General features: G+C 41.9%; 1 protein-coding gene across 1 annotated transcript; it reads left to right on the top strand.

Annotated features, from left to right (window-relative positions):
• The first annotated feature begins 1,333 nt into the window (after nt 1-1,333).
• On the top strand, nt 1,334-7,940 carry LOC142774834 (crustacean hyperglycemic hormone-like). Its single transcript, XM_075875969.1, has 2 exons — nt 1,334-1,569; nt 7,434-7,940. The coding sequence occupies exons 1-2, from the start codon at nt 1,334-1,336 to the stop codon at nt 7,540-7,542; spliced, it is 345 nt and encodes a 114-aa protein (XP_075732084.1). The 3' UTR covers nt 7,543-7,940.
• The last annotated feature ends 3,880 nt before the right edge of the window (nt 7,941-11,820 follow it).

The raw sequence follows: 11,820 nt of genomic DNA, 5'->3' as shown, positions 1-11,820 counted from the left end.
CACTTGATAATGTTCTGTAAAGGGTTTCACCCTATAGTTCAGGATGATGGCGCAGAGTTTTTCAAAGCACTGGGGTTTAGGGACGGGGATGGCAAAATAGACTTTAAGCAAGTAGACTTAACCAGAAGGAGGTTATCTGATTGGTGGCTAAAGTCAAGGCACGAGTGAAAATTAAACTCTTCACTGCAAAGTACGAATTCTCAAGCTCACTTTTTAAGGAAAAAATTAAATATAGTTTTGGGTTCATTAAGTATTACGGCTTGGTGACGCTAGCCACCGCCCGATCTAAAGGGTACAGCCATATCCATCCATCCATCCATCCATCCATCCACCCATCCATCTATCCAAATACGGGTGCTTACATTTCAACGGAGCTAGTAGAGGTTAATCACAAGGGGATGACGCACCCTAATGGACACGAGGTCCAAACACTTATACCCTCTCGAACCTCTTGGAGGGCTTTTTGTTGAAGAATAACCACTGGGTATCGCAGCGAATATTCACCCCTGCAGTTTTAACGGAAAAAGGAAAACACGCAAGAGAAAGGCCTTTAGACATTACATATATCACTTGTATATCTGTTTGCATGAGTACGTGACGTCCTCTTCGGTACTGGTCATGACCCTGTAACCTTACTCGCTCAGCACTTAAACATCTCGACTCCCTTCATGCTTGCTACGTCATCACTCCGTTCAAATACGCGTGCGAGCTCTTCGGGACCACGCAAGTTCTCCTACATCTCTACAACAGACACCATGACGGCATCACAGTTTAATTTACATTCGAAGAAGAGCAAGGGAAAGCGGGATTACAGGTAAACTACCCCACTGATGAACATCTTACTCCATTGAAAAAATGACAGTCGCACTCACGCGCTATATGCACACGCCACACCACATCACTATCGCTGAGGTTATCACCACCAGTATGGCCACGCGAAATTCAGGGCAATATTCTCTCTTTCGTGTCTTGTATTTATCCAGTATTTATCATGCCCCAGTTATCCGCACAATCTTGATGTTGTTTGCCCGCCCAACTTTCTACCACCCTTCCTCTTGTTTACATAGCTTTTCTCAAAGTTCATCATTTGGAATACAGAATATTCTTGGGGTTAAGCTCTAAAGACCAGTGGTTATGTTGGTTACAATGTAGTTACATATGCCTAACGCTTCTCCTCCACGCCCCGTTTGTCACGCTTAACTGCAAGTGACGTTGTTATGGAAGTAACTCCCTGTTAGTCATTATGATTGATAACCCTTTGCGCAGCCGGTGTGCTAGTACATAATCCTCTTATGGCGCATAATCGTGCTCAATATCTCTGTTGCATTCGCGGATGACTGCTAGTTTCATGATGGCGTCCGTTCGTTGGCTGGCGGCCACAATGGTCATGTGCTCGTTGCTCCTGCTGGCGCAGCCCCCGGTGGGCACTGCAAGCATCCAGCACAAGCGTTCTTTTCTGGAGCTGGGCTGCCGCGGAAACTTTGAACAGTCATACCTGGCCAGACTTGAGCGCGTCTGTGAAGAGTGCTACCAGCTGTACCAAGAACCGAAGGCTTACAACATGTGCAGGTAAGCTGGTATGTTCCCTGGGCTGGCTTAATGGCAGCCTAGCGTGTGCTTAACAAATATTCAGAGAAAGTGAACAATCACCAAAACCAAGTTCATCTGAATTCATGCTTTCAGAATCTTCAAGTCGAGCAGCTTGTCTGAAATAAATCATTATATTAAACCTAAGTGATAATAATGCATCTTCCATTTGCCTTATTGCTGCAACTCCCTTTTAACGATGACGTAATTCGAGTTTTAAGTCCTAAAGCCACGGTATGAATATGAGAGACGCCGTAGGGAGGGGGGGGGGCATGGAGAATTTTCAATCCATCATGGTTTATATCGTGAAACTAAAATCTGAGTACACTTGGTTTCCTTGCATTTCACCCACTCTGAATTTAAAATGATCTGAAATCAAACCCGTATCATCGAGCATAGCAGCCCGCCCCCCTACGTGAACAGCTACTTCGAGGGCTTATTGTTATCTTTACCACTTGTTTGCAGTGAAGATATATTTCAAAAAGCCAGCGCAACGTCTTAATTACATCACTGAGAGGACAACACCACTGAACTAAAAGCATTTTATGATTGAAAAACGCTCTGTATGCTCAGGCGATCCAAGTTTGTTTAGCAACAAAAACATTTCACTTATGCCATTGCCTCCTGGCTTCCCCTATTTCCCTCTCCGTCTTCTTCTCTCAAGATATCATAATGGGCATCGTTAACTTAACGACTCCTTAAACTCATTTTATTTCTTGATTGCTTAATGAACCAACATGCTCTACGGCTATATGTGAGGGAAAAATTACCATCATATCCGCACAGTCATTAATGTTAGAAGAGTTTGCTCGGAGATTTGAGGTTAACCCGTCAATTCTCCGTGCACATTTCTTGCCATAATATATAGGCGTGGCAATGTTGATATAAACGAATTTCACACACAATGTTTAATAATTAACATTCGGTTCCAATAAATACACATTCATTAAGGTGGTACGCCACTCAAAAAAAAATTTTTTTAAGGACAGGCAGCGTTGAGATAACTTTTTCTCAAAACCAGCATGTATTATTTAATTTATACAGCTATTTACACTTCAAAATATTGAATATTTAGTTATTGGGAAGTAATCTTTGTCAAAAATTGCATTAAAAGTGCCAGCCATGCCAGCTGTCATAAGTGACTAATGGGAGGCTTTACTCAGTCAAACTTTGACATTTGTGTAACTAATGGCTGGAGCTATGCAGTGAACTAGAATAAATATTATGCAGTGAATATCAAAGAAGTAATGCTAAAAACACAAAAAACGGGGGAAAAGAGCCAATTTAGACTGAATGAAAAATATTCCATGGATTTCTTTTATTCTAGGTCACTGCAAATATATATACATATATATATATATATATATATATATATATATATATATATAATGTTGTAAATCATTGTGCAAATTTCTGTTCTAAGTATACGCTGAGAAATACGTTATAAAAATTCGCGTCGAAACATTTGGAGCAATAAGTTATATTCAGAAAAACGTAAACAAAGATTTCCGAGCTTGTAAAAAGGGTCACAATCTTCGCATGCAGGCCTAAAATGCACCAGATTCATAGCTGGGCTCTTCTGCGGAAGCATTATTGTCTCCTTTTGTTCGGGTGGCTGCTCGTCTTTTCTTCCTGGCCTGTTTTGCCCCATCCGCTGACTTGCGTTTAGCATTCTGCATGTGCATGTGATCCCTGGCGATGCAAGCTTTCGTCGTGTGGTACCCTGGTTCTATGCCAGCTTGCCTCAGGATATCTAGGGTGCTTACACTGCCATTAATAAAGTGTGCCACAGCAAACATTACTGTAGGCAAGCTTACATTTGGGCAAGCTCTTTGGGTGCCCGCTGCCATGTTAGACCATTGAAACACTCATTAACATATTGAGTCTTGTTATGAATGGCACTTCATAAGAAGGTCATCAGAGCACAGATCACTGTAGACAGTTTTAAATTTGTTGAGCACATCATTTGGAAGTCGTCATTTGTGTACATATTTCCCTTGGCCGAGTGCTTCTACCCTTGGGTATCCGCACCAGCTTTTTGGTTCAAGTGGACACAGGCCATGTCTCGGCTGCTTGTCGGTAGAGCTGCAACGAAAAATACTGGCAAGGGTAGCCTTTTTCATTGCAGAAAGGTTCCCCAAATCAGCCCTTATGGCAATGCGATAGTAGTTTTGTGCAAACGGTCAATGATGGTATCATTGAGCTTTCCCTTACCACCGAGTCCACGCACTGTCTTCTTCAGTTTTCTGAGGCGGCAGCCAACACGCTTATGGACATGCCATATACATTCCAGTTTCTGCACACTGTCCTTTCCATACATGTCTTTGACAGCGGCATAGCTCTTGGAATCACCATCTCCGTAGTACTGCAGGCACTTCAAATCTCTTTTGCCTTTCGACCTTTCAAATATTCGGTATAGACCCACCGTCTCCATACTGCCAGCATTTCCTTCATGGTTTGCTTGACAGGAAGTGTGGTTTGCCTTTCATTCCTGTTACGAAGCACTATCTTGCCTCAAATTGCTTTTGGTTTTAAAAGACTTACACGAACTAGAAAGGGCCTCAACATCAATAACCTTTCCCGTGTCAACAGAAATCACAGACACACAACCGTTCAAAGATGAATGGTCACGCTTCCGCCACGTGCCATCACATGAAACACCACACTCGGCACTCCCCATAACACGGCGAACTTCTACAGCAGCATCAGTCATCGACTTCGACGCCACTTCTCCCGCCGCTGCAGAAAGCCGAGATGAAAATTTGTCGTAGGTGGAGTGACGTGGAGGAGCAGGCATGTTCATCACTTTGGAAAAAGTCTACGCACCAGCATGCCCTTTTCCTAACTGGCGCATCGCGTAAACCATACGTAAAGTGTTCTCATTGGCACGGCCCACCTTTCTCGACGTATAAAATGGGCGCTTGAACGCACAGTCGGTACACACGACCGCACAAGCCGAGCATATGCCATGGTGAGAGCGTTCCTCGAGCTTCAGTGTTGTGTTCATGCATTCGGAACATGCCATCGATGAAAACACCCTAAGAAAGAATACGAATGTCCATTATCCTGTTCCCTTGGAGTGCAGAATTCTCTGGTGGAGCCTGGTACGCATTGTTTATGTCCCTAGGCTTCTTCGCGGTCGCCGAAATACCGGCGTCTGTGTCAGTAGGAAGCATCGTCGTCGTGTAGCGATTTCCAGCGCACTTTCAGTTCCTCGTCTTCTGTGTTCTGCACTTCCCCATGCTCGTCGTAATATGGTCCAGGTGGTGTAAGAATACAGCCCTAAGCGTCAACACGTGAAACAAATGCAGAACGAAGCCTGACGTAGCCTGACCAAGGCAAACAACAAAAATTTCGACGAGTATCGTGCGTCCCTTTTGTGGCTGTTATTCGAGATTAACGAAGACTTTTAAACACAAAGTTGTATTTAAAGACATCATATTGTATAACAGTTCCAATAAAATGCATATAGTATTTTGAATAGCATTAATATAGACGAAACAACACTTGTTTTTGAAACCAATTTTTCGAAACCGAAACCACAGTTGGAATTGTGGTTTTGGTTTTGCTATGGGAGCATAGGGTATAGAAAACTTGCTGCAACTCGCAAACTAATGACGCTAGGAGGATAATTTTTGTTGCAATATATATGTGAATGTTTAGGCGTGCAAGAAAAACAAATCAATAAAAATTATTTTTGCGAAAAAATGACTTTTGAAGGTGGCCTACCGCCTTATCTATATAACAAAATTATAAGAAAGGTGGCTCTCGAAAACGGGCGCGCTAGGCAAGCTAGAGGAAGGGAACGACGAAGGCCAGAATAGGAACAGCCGGCCCACAGTAAGAGGGCTGGTTCTTGTGTCTCTTACTACTCATATCGTCAATACATTATATATACACAAGAGATGTTTTGCAAAGTACAAGAAGGGCAGCCTCGATGAGCTCGGGGACTAGTTTCTTTTTACAGATGATAGTTTTATGATGCGTTTACTCTATATATATGAGTTATATGTACAAGAAAGTTATTTTACAAAGGAGACCACCTGCTGGAAGCTCCGCTTCATTGGTGCAGACCACTGGAATTAATCGATTGATATGCATGTTTCCAGCGTTTCACGTCCTCGTGAAGCAGATCACCTTGGTGGCCGTGAGGATGGGATCATGTTCGATGTCATGAACGTGTGCGTTGAGTGACCACTGGTTAAGAAGAGCTAGGGTGAAATCAGTTGAGTGAGCGACGTCTTCTTGTAGGGCACGAAGGTATCATTGCGTTAGCGTTGGCAGCCTTTGCTGCTTGAGTCACCGTTTGACGCCGCCTAAATGACGTGGTGGTCTCCTGTGGCGTTTTTCAAATAGAAGTTGTGCACAATAATATAGTGACTGACAGTCACGTACGCGAATGTCTCCAGGTGCGTCAAGCTGTATTCGTGCACTACCGAAGAGTACGTTGCTCTTTGAGACTTGTGTACCATTGTGGCAGTACTTGGTTGCAAAAAGAGGTATTGATTGCGTCTGCAGGCGTGGACACAGAGAGAGAAAGAAAGACGTATTGTGAACGACAGTTTATAGAACTAAAATATCTTCTGAGGAAAGAAGAATATTACAATGAATAGTATGAAGACAGCGAAGTAAGACGAAGCTAAGCTTTCCTGTCCGGCTGGTGCGCTCTGTAGCCATAAGAAATCTCCAAAACAACAAAAATTATGAAACTACAGAATGCAGAACGTTCTACGAGAACACGCTATGCGAACGCACTGACCGCCTCATCAACCATCTATCTAATACATGCGAGAAAAAAACATATTTTATCTATTTCTGTGCAATAATGGACTGTGATGTATGGGGGAATACTGGGGGCTAGAGCTATTGTCCATTGTCTTCATGCTATGGCGTAACGCTGGCAATACGAGGTATAAAAACAGAAAACCAGAGGAAGAAAGCGGGAAATAGAAAGTGAACGATAAATACGGTTAGTATAGGGGAAAAGAAGAAGTCAATACAATTAAAGAAAACCGAAGAGACACAAGAAATGCAGCCCAACTCGTCATGTACAACAGGCTTGGAACCATTACGCCGAAGAAGCTTTACTTTGGTAAACAGGGGGCATAACTTCAGAGTCTGTGCGCGCGTTCATCAGAATGTGCAGCCTTTGTTCCTGGTAACCCTGAGTGATTGTCGAAATCTTGAGCTTGTAATAATAATTATATTAGTAGTATTACTGTATTACATTATTATTATTATTATTATTATTATTATTATTATTATTATTATTATTATTATTATTATTATTATTATTATTATTATTATTATTATTATTATTATTATTATTATTATTATTATTATTATAAGCCAGGAGATGAATATTAGAGACAATGTCTGGGAGGGCTCCGGAAATTTTGACCATCTAGTGTTGTTAAACGTTCACTGACATCGCAAACTACTTGCGTCTCTACCATTCCCCCTCGATAAAAACGCAACCGCCCGGGCCGGGATCGAACCCGCGATCATCGGGTCGGCAGCAGAGCATCGTAGCCATTTTCGCACTGAGGTGGACTGTCTGCAAAAGCAAGCCTGGATTTGTGTAGGTCATTGCTGGCAACAAAACAATCAGCCGTAGGCTGTTCCTACCTGGCTGCATCAGTTGACATCAGTTGGCCAACTGTTTCGCATCATCTTCGATTTTGACGCGAAAATAGACACGAAGAAAAACAATTGCCATGTGAATTGATTGCACATAAATTTGGAGATCCCTATTGCTGGTAGAGCATAAGTTTCATCTGGCTAGGAATGTTGACTTCATTTGTTCGCTCTTATGAATAGTTTCCAATTCATTTTTTTTTGCGCAGAGACAACTGCTTCAAGAACGAGTACTTCTTCCAGTGTGCCGAGGCGCTACTTCTCAAAGATGAGATGGACAGTCTCAAGAGTAAGGTCGATTACCTGTACAGCCGCTGACGACCTTAACGAGGACAAGACAGAAGGGCCGCTCATCAGCAATTTATTGTTTCATTTCTTCATCACCATAAATATCTAGCCTACAGAATCTGACTGCAACAGCAACAACCAACATACTTACCTTAAACATAACTTTAACCTAGACTGGAGCACAAGCGATGGGACACAGTCGTGAAAAAACATACGATGTGACCTGTCTGGTGCCGTCTAGTTCATGGAGAAACTTCGAGAATCATACTGATCCGGCTTAGGCTTCCACCATTGAAAAACTCAGCACGACCTTTACACCAGCGGCCCTTGAAGTGAAGCGATGGACTAACAAAGGATACGTCCACGAATAGTCATGGCCACTATAGTGCCGTCATGAGTTCGCCGGTGACACTATTCGCCACCCGCTTGATAACATGTTCTCTTGCTTAGTTTGAACGAAATTTCAGTGCTGCAGTTCCTGTCTCGTATCATTAGTATATATCTTATGTATCTGCGTGTAACATAAAGTTAACACGTACTAAGGTTGAATAAAAAATAATACTGTTTTACGCCTTCTGTTTTGGTCCCTTATTTTGTTTCTTTATACCCCAATTTACCAAGCCTAAACTTTTATGTTACAAAAAAAAGCAAACGCGATTCACCTACTTCAAGTGCAATACTGCTTCACACGGGATTATATGTTGAACAATGTTGTTGGATGGGGTAGGCTTGGAACACCTGGGATGCATCTCGACACGAGAAATGTGTGCGGCATGCATGAGAGCTAAGATGCAGTTGTCAAATAGTTGCGAAGTAAAATAACTTATCTATATCATACACGGTAAATGCAAAGTGAAGGTGCATTTCATGGACCAGCACTACAGTGATATGTCTGCTCCATGAAGAATAGGTTGGAGACTATCCTAACAAATACTTTTTAATTTCGACATATGGTGACTTCTACACGGTATTTTCTTGATAAAAAAGGCGTACCTGCAACTGCGATAGTCTCAATCAGTTCGAAATGTGGAATTACGCTTTGATTTATATTGAATTTTTATAAAGTTCACAAAGGCAACTTACTAATTTCACATCGATTCTGCTAAAAGGTGGTTGAGTGTGAGCTGTAATGGTGTTGGTGACATGTTTGCAAAACTACGGGAGCATCTGTAGGTCTTTATCTAAAGGGACTCACCATACATTCTTTAGAGTTTTTTTATTTGGAAAAAACAGAGGGCTCATCAAATAAAGCGAATTTCGACAGAGTATTGCGAGTAAATTCTACAAATATGCCATTGACACCACTTTCTTTTTCTAAATTCAAAACACAGCCCATCAAGACAGCCCAGAAAATATTCGTCAGAAGAAAAGGCGATCCTTTCGATCTTTAGGCTGAGATTATTAGACGAACCAATCACTCTCATCCACAGCTAGCGCAGCAACCTTAACGTGTTATATCACTAGCTTCGCAGGTAAAGGAATAACATATTTACCCTACCAGTTAATATGCGTATTGTGGTCACTGCCATTATTACGGCATTTCCTCGTGTTACTGACGGCATAAAATTGGCGACAGACGCACCCATGACTTAGTTTTCTGTTTTTTTGGTATAATAAATCGCTCCGACGAGGTGTACCGTCTAGTATAGTACAAGCGAGCAGTTTTACTATACGGTGTTTCTTCACTTGAAAGAGTGATCTTAGGCAGACATATAGGATTTGAATGAAAGGCGCGGCACAACTGTTTTTGCATGTGCGCAGTGCTTCAATGTTAGTTTCTCTACGTTTCTCTTGTTCTAATTAGAAGCGTTCTACATGCCATGTGAGCTGACTGGCTAACATGTTACTCTACGTGGCTTCAAGATGTAGGTTCAGTTAGCTAGCACGCAAGACCTACCTTCGCGAAGTGTGTAGCTGCATTAGGTTGCACTAAGTGATCTCAGATGATTGACCCGCGCTCCGAGAATACTGCCTGTCTTCAAAGCCTTTTGTGAGCCGAAGGCCACGGGTTGAATCACGACAGTGGTAGTCGCAGTTCAGTAGTGGCGAAACGCCACCGGCCCGTGTACTGTGCCATGTCAGAGTTTATTAGGCAACAGCCCGTGACCGAAATTGCCGGAAACTTTCACTACAACGTCCCTCATGAGCAATCTGTCAAAAATTTGTATTCCTTGCAAAGTATATAAACGCATTGGGTTCAGTATATGTAGAAGGAGGTTCTATAGCACAACGCTGAAAGTGGACCTCTTAGGAAAAATGTACATGTTGATAAGTACAACAAATCGGCAACTAAAAAGCGGCAAGTTATTATATTAGGAGTAAACACAATGCCAAGATGAAATGTGAATTTCAGTAGTATTGGTAATAAACAACCTTCATTTTTATACATGGCTGTTAAAAATAACAGTATAATCTTGAACAAGAAGAAATTATACTAATGATACACGAGATAACACAAATGCACATTAGTAATAAGTGTAAAAAGAACTCGTGCAGTAATAGCTCAAAATCTAAGGTAATGAAATACAGATTAGTTATAATTGCGATATTAAATGATGAGGTTCTTTTTAAAAGTGTTGAATGAGAATTCTTTAGTTCATGTATTGAATTACGAAAATGTACTGCAGCAAGTATGTTAGTGTGTTTTCCGTAATTAGTGCATGTATGTGGGAGTAAAAAATGTTGTTAAAGGCAAACCTGGTGGGATTAGCGTTTACTGATTGAAATTCACGGCGGTGTTCTGGCGTACCCCCTATAATCTCACCCTCTTGTATTAATGGTGCGGAGACCATGAGAATTCGCAAAACAATTAAGTTACAGCTTGTGCTTTTTGCTCTAGATCCACTATTCATTTATCACAAAAAAAATCTGGTGCCTCAAACAAAAAGAGCAAAATATTCTGCTAAGGATCCGCAGAGCATAAAACCACATCAAAGTTTAGTAAACCGAGCTTTATGGTTGCCGCAAGGATCGCTCATTCATTTGGCGGTTTTGCAGCTACGTAAACCTCTGTACCATACCTACCGGCATTGCAAACTGAAACACAAGATACACAGCGAAGAACAGGCCATCAATGAACTCAATAGATGACTTGTACAATTCGTGTTTTATCTCTTCGTTTTCTTTTGCGTATACCATCCTTGCTTGAAAAGACAACGTCCTTCTGATACAAGAAACCTACATGAGCTATATTTTCGTCTTGTTTGCTACATTATGTATAACCCTGTATAACAGTTAACATTGATTCTCGATAAACACCGCAACCGGTACGGCAGTCCTTATTGCTACGGACACAATGGCACGAGTGTAATATTTTAAATAACCGAGATATTGCCAATCGCAACTACGACCACGGAAATAGGTGGTCTACATATAAAATGTCATCCCCAGCACGTTATTAAAATAGTTTTCTCTTTTTCACAGTCGCTTTTTGTCTGTCGCCCCACCATGAGCAAAGTTAATAACCTATGTAGACGAAATATTTTGCACTAAACATAAATAAAAAGTAATGAATTGACAAACTACGAAATACAAACAACAGAGCCTAATAAATAATTTACCCAATAAACAATGAAACAAAGAAGTTCGCTTATCGTGAGATGTCCATCTATGAAGTCTTATGAAGAGGATGTTTTGAAGCGTGAAACAACCCACAGACATTGAAAGAAAAGAAAATAGTGAGAACGCTGGATAAAATGCAGCGTTACAGACCATTTTCATAAATACGCCACCTGACGGTGAGCTTTTTGGCAGTTCGCTTCGCAAAGGAATGTGGGATAGCTAGCGCCATCATGAGGGCATGGAAAGCAAGCCGTCAAATGCGTGAGTGCTGTAATGTTTGTGTTGGCGGCTAGTTCACCGTATCATCCGCTGCCATCGCACCGCTTTCTAGCTTGAACGAACTCCTAGTACTCTCTCATAAGCTTTCTCAGCTGCTTCCACTCCACAATGAGCAATATTTTGTACCCTTCAACGCGTTGGACGAGCAGGTTGGCTTGTTATGACTGGCAATGTATGGATCCGGCCTGCAAGAGACTCTCATCGTCGGGAGTCCTGCAGGAACGCAAAAGGTGTATATGTGCGCTGCAGGAAACGCGCATTAGCGTCGCTGGAACACACAACCTACGTCGTCTGCTGCGGTGCCCTCACAATGGCGACAGACTCTAGTTAGCATCCACGGCGCTAGGGCCGCCCTTTTACGAAAACGGTCTGTTACTGTGTTTTTCTTTCTCCGTGTCTGCATCTTTTAGCAATAGCAAATATAAGGACAGTATCTTCTGGTTTTTTTTCCGTTGCCACCGTCATTCA

The sequence above is a fragment of the Rhipicephalus microplus genome, chromosome 10 (genome assembly GCF_043290135.1).
Source record: "Rhipicephalus microplus isolate Deutch F79 chromosome 10, USDA_Rmic, whole genome shotgun sequence".
In the NCBI taxonomy this organism is placed as follows: Eukaryota; Metazoa; Arthropoda; class Arachnida; order Ixodida; family Ixodidae; genus Rhipicephalus; species Rhipicephalus microplus.
The sequence above is the reverse complement of the archived record's forward strand: the minus strand, read 5'-3'. Positions and strand labels throughout refer to the sequence as shown.